General features: G+C 39.8%; 1 protein-coding gene across 1 annotated transcript in view; it reads left to right on the forward strand.

Annotated features, from left to right (window-relative positions):
* The window catches only part of RREB1 (ras responsive element binding protein 1), a 147,735-nt gene that overhangs the window by 72,365 nt on the left and 58,188 nt on the right, over positions 1–17,182 (forward strand). The window contains exons 5-6 of the mRNA XM_043976480.1: positions 3,116–3,205; positions 4,462–4,625. Coding sequence (XP_043832415.1) covers positions 3,116–3,205; positions 4,462–4,625 — 254 coding nt within the window. The remainder of the gene's footprint in view (positions 1–3,115; positions 3,206–4,461; positions 4,626–17,182) is intronic.

The raw sequence follows: 17,182 nt of genomic DNA on the forward strand, positions 1-17,182 counted from the left end.
GAGGGAAGAACCTCTTTTTTCCCCCCAGGGAAGAGATAAAAAGGAAAGCTGTCAATTAGCTCCCTTCCCCTGCCTTCCCTGCACCCCTCCCCCCAAGACACTTCATTCCCATTCAAACCCCTCTCTATTTTGTTAGCACAAAAAAAAGAGGGTGTTAGGGAGGTAGGGGAAAAGGAAAGGGAGGGCAGAAGGTTCTTTTTAGTCACCACTTTCTTAATAATAGCCACCCTTTCCAAACGCAGGCAGGAGAGTTCTGGCTTTCTTCTGAGGCCTGTAGAGTGCACTGAAGTGATTCATAGGTACACCATTTAAGTGGCCATATACCAACCACAATGGGATAGTTTAACTCCAGACCCCAATGCAGGGGAGAACCAATGGAGCATGTTCTTACTTTAATTCTCATTCTGCTGCTGATCCCAGACTTTTTCCCTACCTGATGTTTTTTACTTGTTTTTTGTTTTGTTTTTATAAAGGGAAGGTTATGTTAGGATTGAAGTGAGGGCCTTCTCTTCCCCAGTGGAGTCCCAGAGATGAAAAGGAGCTCTGGGGATAAATCTCCTAAGTGCTCTCACAGACTTGCAGAACAGATTAGCCTCTTGCCGAATGCCTAACAAGGGTGTCAGATTGCTTCATTATGGAATAGTGAGTTATCAAATTAGCTGCTAATTTTATCTTTCAGCTCAGGAAGTGTTCCTTTCACCAACCAGACTCCACGAGCTAGATTTTAAATTCTCCATCAGTGCCTTTTTGACACTAGGGATTGTGGCGCTATATATATATATATATATATATATATATATATATATATTATGGTATGTACTACACTAGTACTAGAGACCAGAGAAAGTTTGGGTTTCAGTTAATAATAAGCCCCAGGGTCAATGCCAATCAACTCCATGATGTCTGATCTCTGCTTCAAGGTGAACTGACAATTCCTCTGTTGTGTTAATCCATCTATTCAGAGGGTAGGTCATCTAAAATCCTGATTGTTTGGAATTGCATTTTTAAATTTTTACTTATTTACTTACTCATTTATTTATGTTTGTTTATATTTTGCTCTTGCAAAAAAACCCCAGTAAATACATAGAAATGCCCAGATTAATACCCTACTATCAGCACCATCCTGGAGGGGGGGGGGAGTTCCTCATGGCTTATTGTATTTTTTTCTGTCCTGTGGTCCAAAACAATCTCAATTCTGATTTCTTTAGTACGATTGTTGTCATTCATAGCCTAAGAAAATGTCCAGAAAGATCATTCCAGTATTAGATGGGATAGATGGAAGTTTAACTTCCTTCCCAATGATCAGTGTTACTAACTCATTTTTTAGAGGAAGATGGCTCAAATAACAATGGGGGGGGTGGTTAACATTCATTTGTATGGGGAAAGGTTGGGCTATTAATGACTATCCATCATTAGAAGAGTCTCAGGAGAGAATTTTTATTTATCATTTTCCAGTATAAAATCAAGCATGATTTTTTGGAAGGCTCTTCTCTGTATGTCTTTGGGACTGATCCTTCTTGAGTGACCATAGAATAAATAGTCTGTGGGGGTAAAGAGAAGGGGAGATCTCTGATTTCATTGGGAATTCCCAGAGTATTCTCCCTCTATCAATTCAGGTTAGCACCTGCAGGGTCTAGAGTTATCAGGGCACTGAGAGGTTGACATATGTCCAGGTCTTTCCTGCATTCCTAAATGGCTCTGCACCGAACTTTCTAAACTCATGGGACATCATACGCTGTCATCCAACCAAAGTAGCCTTCTTACTTGGAGACGCTTCCTCTCTCATACCTGCTTTGCACTGGCCAGTCATAGATAACTCTTCTTAGAGTACCTATTTTCCTTTAAGATACATCACCTTCCACCTTGAGCCTTTTTTTCTTGATTCCTCTAATTTGTAGCTTCTCTTCTCTTCTCTTCCCCCCCCCCTTCAGTACCTTGTATTTAATTACTTAGTATTTGTTTTTCTTCAATTTACATTTAGTTTGTGTTTTAAATGAAATTTTGATTTCTATCTTTTTACATCACCTACATTATTCCCTGTCCTATACATATTTTTATATATACTTCTTATCTCTACCATTAGTTTATTAGCTAAGTGGTCTAGAGTGGCTAGAGAATCTGGGCCCGAAGACCTGAGTTCGAATCCTCCCTCAGACTCAGTGGGAGTTTCATTTTCTCTTTGTATATAGTGCCTGGCCCATAGTAGCTACTTAATAAATGAATACATACTTAATGATTTCAAGTAATCACTTTTGTTGTTTGACACTGGTAGAAACTGGGGATGAAAAGGCAAATAGTTCCTTGCCCTCAAGGAACTTATAATCTATGAGGAGAAAGAAACATTAGTATATACAAAATGAATACATGGGAGGAAGGGACAGAGGACAGAGGTAGCAGGCACAGAAGCAATCACAAAAGGCTTCTCATAGAGAAGACAGCATTCTGAGGTAGCTCTCCAGACAGGCAGGAGATTCACCAAAGTCAGTTGGTCACTGACGATAATCATTCTGAAGCCTTCCAGTGTTTTTTGAAGGGCTGATGTTTTGAGCTCCTTCTGCACGTTTATCTTTTTTCTTTTTTTTTTAAGTGAGGCAACTGGGGCCAAGTGATTTGCCCAGGGTCACACAGCTAGCAAGTGTTAAGTGTCTGAGGCCGGATCTGAACTCAGGTCCTCCTGACTCCAGGGCCGGTGCTCTATCCACTGTGCCACCTAGCCGCCCCACGTTTATCTTGCTACTTCATTCTTTAGGAGGGGCCCTTGAAGCAGTGGAGAATGCCCTGGATGGAGAATTAATAGGCTTGTGTTGTGTCCTAGCTCTGTCTGTGACTTAATGCTTATTGTTATTATTATTATTATTATTATTAGTCACTTGCCCTCAGCATGTTTGTTCTCACCAACATTAAATAGGCTAAAAATCCTATTGGTTATAGATTTAAGAAGAAAAGCATGTTGTACACAACAGAAATGTTAACATTTCTTGTATAAAATGCTCATTTTAGCTGGTATCAAAATTTAGATTTCGACAAAACTGGTGGCTGTCAGATTTATTCGGTTTAGTTATAGGCATGGTGCAGAATAATAATAAATAAATGTTTTTTTTCCCTGTCTTTATAGGAAACTAAAGAGGAAAAGTCTTCCTATACTTGTCCACTGTGTGAAAAGATTTGCACTACTCAGCATCAGCTAACTATGCACATTCGTCAGGTATGCTGGGCTTTTGAGTCTGTTGAATGAAATGGAAAAGGTCTCGTTTGTAATTTTTTTGGTTATATTTCATTTAATTTTGGATTTGGGGGGATTGTCTTGGGTTATGCTCAGGTTTTATCTGTTAATTCATTTTGTTTTTCTTTGGGAATATCCCAACTTACTAAAAATACCTCTCGATTTTTAGCTTTCTTAAAAGTGGTAGAAATCAATGTATGTCAAGTCCATCATTGTTGACAGAAACCCTCAGGTTGGGAGTAATCATCTCTCTCTTTTTCTTTTTTTGTAATTTTGAGACACTTAGCACAGAACTATAACATGACGATTTTGCCTCTTTTAGAGAAATTGACTTCTCTTGACTAAATACTTTTTTTTTTTTTAAGTGAGGCAGTTGGGGTTAAGTGACTTGCCCAGGGTCACACAGCTAGTAAGTGTTGAGTGTCTGAGGCCGGATTTGAGCTCAGGTACTCCTGACTCCAGGGCCAGTGCCCTATCCACTGCGCCACCTAGCTTCCCCGACTAAATACTTTTTAGTATAAGGTGACTGATAGATATTATGGAAGAGAACAGTTTCTCTTTTTTTTTTTTTTTTAAGTAGAGAATTGTGGGCCTCAAAGTACTCAGAGAGTAATGCACCCTCTGACCTCCAATTTGGATATAAATGTTTCCTCTTTAAAGAAAAGTTTGAGGAAAATATCCTTGCCCTTGCAGAATTTCACTTCCTCTTCTCTATCAGTATTGAGTCGTAAAAAGACAGTATCTAATTGAGGTTAAACTGGAGGCTGACATGGGGCAACCCACCATAATTGTAAAGGCCCATACTCGACTTTTCTGGTGAGCTGCCATGATCCAAATATGGTCTATTGACCTAAACACATACATTCTGCAGGAAAAGAGACCTCATAAATTATCATTCTCTCAGTATCCTATGAAACCAGTGTTTTCAGCACGGAAATTTAGGAGGTGGGTAGAGGGTGAGGGGAAACACTGGAAAGGGGGAAAAAAGCTGGCAAACACCCATCCCTTTAGTGCCAAATATATGTCCATCCAAGGTCCTAACCTGCTTGTTTTGACAGCAGCAAAAAAGCTGAAAGTAAAAATTCACCAAACACAAACATGGACGATAGAAGAGAGTTGGGAGCAGAGTGGACCACAGTGTTTGGGGGCGTTGCTTTATTAAACTTTGTTTTTATAATGGTTGCTTGAATGTTGACAATGATATAGAACTACTTCAATAAAAACATTGCTTTCTTTAGCATAACACGGACACTGGAGGGACAGACCATTCCTGCAGCATCTGTGGAAAGTCTCTAAGCTCCGCAAGCTCCCTGGATCGCCACATGCTGGTGCATTCTGGTGAAAGGCCTTATAAATGTTCCGTTTGTGGACAGTCCTTTACGACCAATGGAAATATGCACAGGTGAGTCATGAGCTGAACTGGCTGGCCACTGACTTCTTCTGGAAAGAGAGGAAGAGTGAATTTTCTCCTAGCTTCCCAAAGAGGCATGAAGTATGTTTTGTCCATGGAGAAAGACGTTCTTAGTTCTGTAGGTTACCATGACAGTATGCTTGATAATCTTGAATGGGCTCGCTTGCATACATACAGGCGTGCGCGCGTGCACACACACATACGTGTGTGACTTCATCTAAACTAAGAGCACCTGGGCTCTGTTTTTAGCTCTTCAAAGCTCTTCAGAGGTCAAATAGAAAAGGAATTCCAGTTGTACCATTTGAATTTTCTTTGTGAGGGTGCCAGTGGTGGGCCTGCTTATCAGAAAGTGTAGCTCCAAGTATGACTACTTTGTTCTTTTTATCCTCCCTTTGCCTTTTAAATATTTGTGTACTATACCCATTAGATTTTCTTTGAACTCTTTTCTTGCCAAGTATTTCCAGGCCCTTTCAATAAATGGTTAATTGGCATAGTCAGTATTGGAGCAACAGAACAGGATGAAATAAAGAAAAGGGAAAATAACTTGGCTATGTGTCAGAAAAGTACTTCCTGATAGTGTGATCTATCAGATTGCTGCCTGGGAAATGGGAGTGAACAGGGTGAGGGAATGTTGAGATGATGTGGGATAGACCACTTAAAAATACAATTTCAGGCTTAATCTCCATGGATTCTGAAGCATGGACATTACTTTTGTTTTTTCAGTTGTTTGGTTTTGATGAGCCTGATCCCAGTGCTAAAAGGTGATTTCTTCTCCCACTCTAAACACCATTGAGTGAAGTTTATTTTTAATGCCAGCATCCCTCTGCATGATGCTCCCTAGTCCCTCGTTCCTTCACCACCATCATCACCTTAGGCCATTCCATCCATCCATGTACACTTTGTTCTTTAACCAGCCCTGGGGCCCTTGCTCATCTCAGGTCAGGCTTCTTCACTCCCCACCTACTTACCCAAGTCCTTATCTTTTTTACCTAGCACTGATTGTGTGGAAACACCCCCCAGCTCCCCTCATCCGCCAGTTTGTCCAGCTCTTCTTGTTCTTTGGGAGCCCCTACACAAGAGCCTTGAAAAGAGAGAAAAGCTTAGTGGGAGAGGAGTTAGTCTTTCTCATCTTTCTGACTTGTTCTGAAGGTATCTTTGCTGTTAGACCCATTTATTCTATTTTGAACAGCTACAGCACTCTCTGGCTTATGCCAGACTCCAGCTTCCATTTTGCTAAAGTGTTTCCATCATTGAACTTAAAACTAGCAGAGGACACCTACAAATGACATTGCTTTTGTCTGTCTGTTGAGAAATAAATACAGATAATTTGAGGAGGAAACCTTGAAAGAAGCTAAAGTTTCAAGACTTGTTGTAAGAAGGGGAGGCTATTTCAGGCAATGGGGAAAGAACAACAGCCTAGAGCTTTCAGGCATACAAAGTGCCGTGCCTATTAGGTTAACTCATTTGATCCACACAACAGCCCTGTGAAGTGGTTACTTTACAAATGAGGAATCTGAAGCAGACAGAAGTTGAATAACCTGCCAAAAGTCACACAGTTTTTGGGCCATGCCTGAGGCAGTATTTGAACTCAAGTCTTCGTGGCTGTGAGTACTTCTAGCCACTGAGCCAAGCAGAGGATGATAGCAACATTTAGTCAACATATCTCAATGGGGGGAAAATCATTCAAAACAAATTTAATTTTGTTTTTTTGAAATCCCAAATAAATAGATTAAATGGAGCTTATCCCTTGGTTATGACCAGTTTTTATTTTGGGTGGAAACATGACCATAATACAGATAATATGGAATTGTGCTTTTGTTGATATGTGCATTCTCCTTTGCAAGTCGTGCAGATCGAAATTCATCTAAGTTCTCTCATCCTGTGCAGACCCTTCACTCTGCTCCATAAAGGTGCCTTCCACTCATTCACTTGATATCATTCACATGGATATCAGTGGAGACATTGGGTGTTCCATTGGTCATGCATCATCTTTGCTACATGACTGGCCCACCTTATTTTCTGGCCACGTCTCCCTTTTATACAAACTTGTATAGTTCAGCCTACTTAAATATGCCATATATATATATATATATATATATACACATATATATACATACACACACCCCACAAATATACATTTCTCTCCTTTCTTCCCTCAGTTGACTTTCATCTTCAGTTCTTTTGCAGCATGCTTTCTTGTTCTTCAATACTTAGTAATACTGTTTCTGTGTAAGAATTTTATTTAATTTAAAAGATGGGCTTTTGTTTCAGGAAAAAACTTTCAGTCAATAAAAGCACTGATTGTCCCAAAGGCAATCTGGTCCACCCTCTTTTTGGACCTAGCTTGTTCATGTATGTTGTCTAAGATTTATGTACTGATGGTCCAGTTCTCTGTGTTACCCACCCAAGTGCATATAATAGCCTGGACAATAGCATTCTTTTTGTTTCTCTGGATGTTTTGGCTGGTTTGAGTGGTTATGGATCTCATTTAGAAGGCTCTACAGCATTCTGTAGATTGATGAAATCATAATGCTATCCACAAATAGCATCTAGAAGACCATAGCCACTATAGGGAATGCCTAATCCATCTGGACCACACCTGTCATCCTCCGTGACAGTGGCAGATACATTAGACAAGTTTATGTATACCTGGTTGGTTCTTCTCCTGATATTAATAATTGACAAAATTATCTCAACAAGATAATTTCAAGGAGCCTTGTATGATTCAGACAGGCATGGGAGGTTCCTTGTTGGAGGAGAGCCATTACAGTGTGATTTTACAGAGGGGCCGCCCTATTCTAGTGATGCTCCTCTTTCACCCTTGGAAAGCAAGGACCATAATCTAAGCTATCTCACTCTTATGATCATGATCATTCTTATTGATTATGTTACAACTTGTCAGATCTTGTGCTCCTATAGCATAGCCCTTGAAACATAATGATGTGGCAGAGTAGGGTTTTGTAGTGATGATGATAACCTTTCCTAGCTTTTTTATATAGCCATCTTGACACTGGTCATGCTTACCACATATGCATTCTTCCTTTCCACCTCATGCTTTGGTCTGCTAAGTTCATGTCAATAAGATGCCCTTCTTATTCAATCACCAGTCAGTCCCATGCTCCGTTAAGGGCAAGGACTGTTTTGCTTTGTCTTTGTGTTACTTAGCACAGTGCTTGGCACATCATACCCTGTTGTTCAGTTATTTACTCTAGTCTTCTGCATGTCAGTGTTCTGTCCTGGAAAGGCTTCTTTATAGCTTATCTTAATATTTTCTGAAAACAGACTATTTTTAGTTGCTTTTTTGATACTCTAGCAACTACCTATCTTACAGGTAAACCATTTGTACTCCATTCATTGCTCGTTGTTGTGTTATTTTTTGAGGAAAAATGCAATGACTTTGCTTGCAATTTCATAGTCATAGTTTTAAAACTGTGAGCAGTGTTTGAGGTCAGCTGTGCCAACTTCTTCATTTTACAGAAAAATTTACCTATGATTGAACATGTATATAACCTATTAAAAAATTGCTTACCAAGGGGCAGCTAGATGGCACAGTGGATAAAGCACCGGCCCTCAATTCAGGAGGACCTGAGTTCAAATCCAGCCTCAGACACTTAACACTTACTAGCTGTGTGACCCTGGGCAAGTCACTTAACCCCAATTGCTTCACTTAAAAAAAAAATTGCTTACCCCTCTCAGAGAAGGGAATGGCAAAGGGGAAAGAATAATATTAAAAATGTTCTTTACATGTTACTGGGGAAAATATTATAAAATCAAGTTCAGGTTACTAAATAAGACATGCAGTTATTTTAGTGAGGTGGGTTCCATTTTCATAGTTAGTGTTTAACATTTATGAAGCACCAAATTTATTACACTTGATTCTACTCTAATAAAGAAATATATTGGTTAGATCTATAAAAATGATGTCCTTTGCTGCAATACTTCATGGCATTTGTAAGTTAAAAGACATTTCACAATGATATTGAGGCCATGAACACTTGAGTGAATGAGCTTTGGTTATATTTTGATACAAAACAAGGAATGATATTTTAGAAAACTCACTCACTTTAGAAATGCCCCTGTATAAAAGAAAAGAAAATTTAGCAAAACAGTTAAAGGAAAATGTATTAGATTTATTACTGAGTCGTGGTGCAGTTTTAATAGCTGCCACTTCCCTGTCTGCGGATTCTGAGGCTTCGTAAATCCTTTAACCAAAGTCTTGCTAATCTCATCATTTGGTTCTAGGGCAGAAGAGTGAGTTTGCAATCAAGTGCAAATCCATATATCATGAATTCAGTAGCACCAATTTCCGGTTTCCAAGAATTCTTTATCAGTCACTCCCACATGAAGTTTTTTGAAAAAAATATGTTTAATGATTCTGGTCTTCCAAAACAAACGTGAGAAACTGAGCCAGAACCCTTTGGTAAAAGTCCTTTCGAGGGAAAAGTACAGCAGTGTCTAGTTTGGAAATTATTTTAAATTCACAGAACTCCTGAGACTGGTAGGCAGTAGACCCATCAAGAGACAGCAAAACAAAAGAGACAGACAACTCAGCATGAATCTGTCTTACAGATGGTGTCTTCTTTCAGATACTTTTATAGGGTGGACAGATAAATAGTAGTTCATATTCAGTTTGCCCCTTTGAAAAAAATGAGACATAGGTTGGGGGTGGGGATAAAACCAAACTAGAGAAATGGTCAAGATGTTGGCAGTAGCATCCAACCGCAACTAACTTCTCAGTTTTATTCTCTGTGGAAGAGAGACTTGTTCTCTTTCTCACTGTTTCCCCAGAAGAGAATAAAGAGGAAGGAAAAACCTCTTGGAACTGTTAATTATTTAATAGCTGTTGAGACCTCAGAGGATGCCAGTAGTTTATGAGGGTATATATGAACAGTGAATTAGGTGTTTGAAGAAAATATTTCCTATGCAGAAATTTGCCCTGTTTGATGATAACTATATGACTTTGAGTCTGCTTGAGAATACCCACCTCCCACTTAATGCACAGAATTGGCCAAATGTGAAACTAAGTTGCCTTCATCTTGTCAATGAACAATGCCAACCTAAGGATGTAGGAACAGCCAAAGAGGATCATGGTAAAGGGAAGTGGATAGTCATTCTTTGCCCTCAATCCCCATAGTGAGTAAGGGCCTTGTGAACTCATATTATAGTAATATCAAGTTTCTGAGTACAAGTGAGGACAGCCTGTAACTTGTTCTGGTACTCAGTGTTTCTGAAGGGTGGAGATGACCACTGAACAGTCCCAGTCTTTTGCATCTTGAAATAAGAGTCTCTTAATCATCAGGTGCCTGATTCACTTACCATGTGTTTCTGAGGCAATGAATCAGGTCCAGCCACAAGGGGAAAAACATTCCTGCTTATGAAAAGAAAAGAAAGGTTGTAGGTCATTATCAGGGCTTCCCCATTTATGTAATTGGTTTTTATCAAAATGGGGAGGTGGGGGAGAGAATCTGTGGCAAATTAACCTTAAGAAGCAGTTTCATTCTAGGCAGAGTAAAACTCCAGTGAGTGGGTTTTGTTTGCTTGTGTTATACTTTAGAAAGAAAGAGACAAATTACCCCCCCAAAAGTGCTATCCTCTGCCTCACTTAAATACTGCTAGGGATACACACATCAGAAAATTAATTTGGTTTACAGGACTGTTTCGTGTCAGTTGAGTACATTCTGGTTGATCAGAGTTTTGTGTGTATACACAGATAATTTAATAGTAATTTCCAATACACCTGGGCATTCAGTTGGTGTTTGCTGATGTGATTTCATTTCAGGATGATGACCTTGAGGCAGTGTAGGTATTTCACTGAGGCAACCAGAACCCAAACCTAATACCATAAATTTAGGAACCACTGAGGGTTTTGAGTTTGCCAGCAAGGGAGCCCCACCTGCTTGGGTGGAGACTCCTCACAGGAACAAAAAACACAAAGCTTATGTAGCTTTCCATGTAGGCTGGAGAGTACTTGGTTCTAGGATACCCAAGGATTGGTCAAGGCTGTTGCCAGGGGCTAGTAGGGTAGGGACAGGGGAGGCAGTGGCAGGAAAGGCTTTTTCTTCACCTTAGCTCTCTCTTGTTACTCTGCCCTCCTACATAGGACTGTCCTTGCTGTTTCAACAGTAAAAGGGGAAGGGGCTGCAGTGCAATCAGGGCAAAGTAGAGGAACTACAGACAAAATGGAGTTGCTTTAGCTTTCTCTACCACCCATAGGATGTACTAACATTCTTTGTGACAAAGATGGGAATCCCGTGTGTTTTTCTGGTTAGCAGTTGGGTCGTACTAGTGAATCTAGTTGTAGCATACGTGATAACCAGTTCTCCTTGAAGAAGAGAAAGGTATAAATCTCTTTTCCACAGCAAATGTTTGTTATTAATTTCCTAGTTATTGTGCTTTTTCAAGTTGCCTGCATCTATAGTTATAAAGCTATGAGGCTAAGAGATTGCACATCAAGTACCTTGATACAGTATACATTGTGACCTAAAGAAATCATTGGCTGAGAACTGGAAAAGATCATAGAGGCCACCTAGTCCACCCCATTTGTTTTATAGATGAGAAAATTAAGCCCCACAGAGGTTGTAGCTGGTAAGTGGCACAGATGAGTTTGAGTCCTGAGCCCTCTGACTCCCAAATCCAACACACATACCATTGTACCTCGGTACTTCACATGTTGGGGTTTTGCTTTTTGCGGGGAGGGGTTTGTTTTCAGAGAAGTCAAATAGTTCAATCAAAACACATGTTCTCAATAGGTTCAGCTTGATAGGACCAGGGAATTTAAAGTTTAAATTCTGCACTTTGACAAAGTAGTCTCTTGTTATCAGGTCTCATCAGTGTGCTTGCATGGAGCAAACCCAGTACCCTAAACCTGAATTTCCTTTTCTTGCCAGTAGGGTTCCTCTCTTTTCTGGAGCATGACCTTGACTGGACTTAGGTGACCTTACCAAAGGGTCAGACTGTTTCTATGGTCTGATGTTATTCCATCATCCTTTTTAGAGTGTGATACTTTAGAATAAACCTTGGATTTCATATTCAAAACTAGATGATATGCTATCCACATTCATTGAGGGGTGGAGGATGGATTAGATAAAATTTTAAAGTGTTTTTTCCCCTAATGAAATACTTTACCATCAGTAGTAAGTATCTAAGCTTGAAAGTTAAGCATTATTTTAGATTAGTTGCCACTTGGCTGTAGTTTTTGGTCCATTTTTATGTTTGAATGATCTACTTTTTACTTTAGTGTGTTCAGTCATTGGAATGGCCCATCAAAAATTTTTTTTCCTGGTTGTTTTGAATATATCTATATCTGTAGCTGGTATCAGCATTTTAGAGTTAGCTTTCCATATAATTAGATTTCAGAGAGAAAGAAAGTTGAATGCCTGATTCCATAGTATCACATGATTTTTAAGTTAGCCAGATTTCTTGTTTCGACCATCATTTTGCAGATTTTGGTCTGTCTTTATCACTAAAACACTGTTTTTCATTCCCTGACATAATCTACATATACAGAGATCATTTGTAGTTTATTTGCTTTTTACTCCTTTGGTCTCTTTTCCCCAGTTCTCCCACCCCCTCCCAATATATCTTCTCTCTCCCAACACACACATATGTTCTTTTTTCCCCCGTCCCCTTACACACATTTCTCACCCCAACACACACATACCCTCCCCAGGGGATAGAGGTAGCAAAATTATCTCTTTGAATACAGACTATAGAAATTTTGGCAGACATTAGGGAAACCTTTTTAAATGTAATTAGCACTAGGTACAGCAGTAAAACTTCTTGTGACATGGCATCAATATCTGGAGCACCCGTGCTTGCCGGTACTTGAACAGCTGGGCAACTGTGCAGGCTAGAAATCAGGTCAGTGAAAGGTGTGTGTTTGGGGGTAGGGATGATGGATGATGGCTGTTGTCAGGTATTCAGTGTATAACACACCCACTTATTTTACCCCATCATTCCAGTTGCTTGATGTCCTGGGAATTTTGAAGTTCCTGATGGTGTATTTGGTTTAGCTTTACAATAGATATTTACCATAGGAGGAGAGCCTGGTTTTCCGTGTTAGGTCAGAAACTTTTCAGTAGACTGGCTTCAGTTCTGCCTTAGCACATACTTGTCCTGCTTTATGAGTTGGATTCCCTACCCCCTCCTTCCCTCCTACCACCACTACCTTTGTTTAAATATCCAACCTGTCCAACCTGTTTGGGCTGAACAAGCTAGTGCTAGCAAACATCATAATGTACCCACTCATTGTCAGCTTTTTTTTTTCCTTCTAGTTTGTTAAGAAAGGTCATTAGAAGCAAAAAGTTCTTCACCTAATTTTTTCCTTCTCTATCTTCCCCTTCCACCCCCCAAATTCGGGGCAGGGGGGGCGGAGATACAGTCTTAGGATTTTGTTTGATGAAATTGGGTCCCTATTTGGCCTTGTACATGTGTATCTAATGGACATTTTTCTTCTCCTTCTCTGCTGTTTAAGCAGAGGTTGTTGGCGTTCAATGTGGAACAATTCACATTTCCGTAAACTGGCAGTGTAGTTATATAATGAGCTTGTGCCAGGATCTGACTATTATATAGTAGTGGGTCTTTGTACATGAATAACAATTCATTCAAGTGTGTCCCTAATCTTATTTTGATTTTACAGGTGGCAAAACTGAGTTACTGTGAGGTGTTAACTGTGATTAACCTGAGGTCTTAAGTGGGTCATTGGGGGATCTAAAATCATGACCTGGGGACCCCTGACTAGGTGCTTTGCCTTTCTAGTTAGTGGGGCTTTTTAAAAGTCCCGAATTTCTCCATCTGTTTTCCTTTCAACCAGCTACATGTGACTCAGGGTGATACCATTTTAGGCAGTGTGCCTTCTGTGAAGAAAAAAGAACCACAATGTCACAAAGAAGAAAACAAATAGTAGAACAGGGTCTGGGCTCGTGAAGCTTACATTCTAATGAGGGGAATATAAGAACTTTTATAATGGGAAAGGACATTTGAAATCATTTCATCTAATCCCTATGTTTTATAGATGTCTCAAAACAGACTTGCTAGAGGTAAAGCGATTTGCTGGGCTTTTTCCCAACCTAGTTGTCTTTTTGCTCTTCCCTACCAACGTGTTACTTACTATGTTTTGTCGGCAAGTTCTCTTGCCTTTTGAGGGGTTGAAGGTTAGAGAGCTGACCTGCCCTTCCCTGACCTATAATCCTTTCTTTGGGGTTTGGGTTTTGCCCTGTGATTAATATGATGTAATGCCCCATTCCATTCACCGCCTTAGATGCTTGTACTTATGATTTGTACTTTGTTTTTCTCTCTGGGGCATTTGTCAAAATCATTCAGTATAGTTCAGCACAAGCATTTCTTAGTGGAAAAAAGATTGGTGGGCATTGACCAGTTTCTTCATCTAGGCTCCCCACAATCCCCTTTTGGGGGGTCCTATTCTGATGCTGTTCCTCTTCTTTTTCTCTTCTACCCATTCTCCCATTCTGAAAGTAGCTACATGGCTCCTTGGCTTTTTTGCAAATTGTAAATCCTTTTATTTTGAAGATAGAGTTGTCTTCTGAGACTTAATTTTCATAGTTTTGATAAAAGCATGGGTGAATAAAACATAGGCATGATGGTTCACTTGAATGTGGTAATGGGTTGATCATTATTACTAAAAGCATCCCCATCAGTGTTGGTTCTGGTATCACACAAAAAAGAAAAAGCTAAAGATATACATACATACAGCCAAGGACCTTTTGTGATCTCAAACCACCGGGCCTCCATTACCTAGCTTGTTACCTTCGGTGTTACTTTGGGGAATTCACTTCTCATCTGTGAAATAAAGAACTTGAAATCTCTGGGGTCTCCTCCATCTCTAAATGAGTTCTGTGAATTTGGGGAGGAAATCTATCACTAACGAGCAGTTGTGTCCAGTGGAAGTCTAGATGATTGTATAACTATGGAGAAGAGTCACGAAGGTGGAAGAGGGGAACGTCAGACATCATCTAGGCTGACTTTTCTCATTTTTTGGTTGAGGAAACTAAGATGATTTGCCTGAAAATTATACTGGTAAGTGTACACAAATTAATGAAAAGAATGTTAAAAAACCTTAGAGCACATTCATAGCAACAAGTTAGATTCAGAGGGAATACATTATATACTATATTCTTCCATAGCAAGATTCCTCAGTCTCAGGCCTGTTGGTCCAGTCCCACTTACTTGTCAGTTGAGGAAAGTGAGGCATAGAGAGATCAAGTGATTTGCCTAAATATCAAATGGCTGAACTAATATTTGGACCCAGTCTTCAAACAAAACATCCAGTGTTCCGTCATCACAGTGTGAGAGGATGTTAAACACATTCTGAGAAGGGCAGCCAGGGTCCAGAAACTGACCTGAGAAATAATTGAAGGTACTAAAACAGTCTTTAACCTGAAGAAGTAGAAACTTTAGTAAGGAACCTAATAGTCTTAAGGTATTTTTAGCGTTGTCTTAAGGAGTAAGAGAGTGGACTTTTCTTCTGTGTTGCTCTGGAGCGGGGATTCTTAACCTGGGGTCCATAAACTTTTTTTTTTTAATAGTTTGATAATTGTACTTAAGTATAATTGTTTTCCTTTGCAATATTCTGTTGTTTTTTTTTTAATTTTACACATCTATGTTATTTTAAGAAGGGGTCCATAGGATTTCCAAGACTCTCATGACACCAAAAAGGTTAACCCCCGTGATCACAGGGAAGGCACATTTTATTTTTATTTTTATTTTTTTTAAGTGAGGCAGTTGGGGTTAAGTGACTTGCCCAGGGTCACACAGTTAGTAAGTGTTAAGTGTCTCAGGCCGGATTTGAACTCAGGTCCACCTGACTCCAGGGCCGGTGCTCTATCCACTGTGCCACCTAGCTGCCCCTGGAAGGCACATTTATATTATATTATTTTGTTATTATGCCAACTACATTTTTCAGCTTGTGCCTCGTTCTTCTCCAAGATCTGTCCCTTATAGCAAAGATTTTTTAAAAACACAAATTCCACATAACTTAAATAACACATCAACTAGGTTCAACATTGTATTAGTGTTCCACAGCCATAGTCCAGACTTCTTCAGAAATGAGGGGAAAGGGCAAATACTGAACTTTCTAATAAGCAAATATATTGATGACCCATGGAACTGGGAGAGATAATTAAAGTGGAATGGCCTTCCATAGAGAACAAGGTTTCCCACTGCAAGAACTATTCAGTCAATAAATATTTAGTAAGTCATCTGCTACATGCCAGGCATTGTGCTGAATACAGGTACCAACTGAGGGGGGAAAATAAGTTCAAGTGGAATGTAAAGTCAGAATATGGAGGACTAAAATCATCTTCCTCTACCATTGCCATTACTACTTACACATGGCTTCCAAGGAAAAAGAGATCAGAAACTTGGGTCACTTTGCACTTTGTGGAAAGTCAACCTGAAGACCAGTCTTGAATGTGGGCTTAATTTTAATGTGTAAATGACACTTACTGATTTTTCAAAAGAAAGTAATATTGATTTCAGGTAGACTGATGATGCTCGGGGGGTGACAGATGTATAGTATAAATGGGATATTTTTGCAGAAAACAAAGGTAGATCAAAAAAGGGAAGGAACAGGAAAATGCAGAACATGTCAGTGAAGTGCAAAAGTGAGGGATATCAGAAATGGATCGCAAGGTGATTTTTCTTAACATAGGGACTAATTGCCACTCCCCAATCTCCTCTTCACTGTTTTTGAGAGTATTGCATGGTCCCTAGGGTTCATATTGATTTGTATTCCTCATCTTGCTCTGACAATCATTAACTGTACATGTTCCACCCCCATCCTATTGCAGAATCAAAAGCAATCATTGAACCTTTCTTTTCACAATCACCATTCTTGGCATATCAAGAAGGAAAGAGGTCAACAGCTTGTCACAGAACTGTCTATGGGCTCAAATCAAGGTCTGATAAATCTAAGAAGGTTTGGGGACTGGGAATAGAGAGGAAAACAGGGTTGCTAGGGCAGAAGCCAGGAGGAGACCCCGCTAAGGGAGCTGATGGGGGGGGGGTGCATACTAATAATAGTTTCAGAGCCAGAATATGTCTGCCTAAAGCCCTTGAAGGAAAAGATTTTATTCCTTTGGAGGCTAAAAGCAAAGGCTAAACGTGATGTGACATCACCATAAACACCAACCCAAAACTACCATCAGTTATTTATTTGTTTATCCAGCTTTCTGCACAGCTGTTATGAAACACCTCAGTTTGTCATATACCTCAAAAGTCTAGTTTGTACCCCAAGATTCCCTGATGCCAGCAAGGCTTCTTTGTCCACTTGAACTGGGTATATGTGCTGGACAATGATGAACACAGTGGGAGGAGACTCCTGCTCTCTCTACTTCTTCCTTTGCCACTAAAGACTGGGGGGGGGGCAGGGATGGGGATGTGGAGATGGGACACTTTTCTCTTTCCCCACTTGAGCTACAAGGAACTTGAGATCATTTAACCCACAACCCTGATTTTGTAGATAAGTACATGTATAGATTTGTCCTCACTTTGTTCCACACCATTCTTTTTTGTGTTGCAGGAACGAAGCC

Source organism: Dromiciops gliroides, chromosome 1, assembly GCF_019393635.1.
Source record: "Dromiciops gliroides isolate mDroGli1 chromosome 1, mDroGli1.pri, whole genome shotgun sequence".
Lineage (NCBI taxonomy): Eukaryota > Metazoa > Chordata > Mammalia > Microbiotheria > Microbiotheriidae > Dromiciops > Dromiciops gliroides.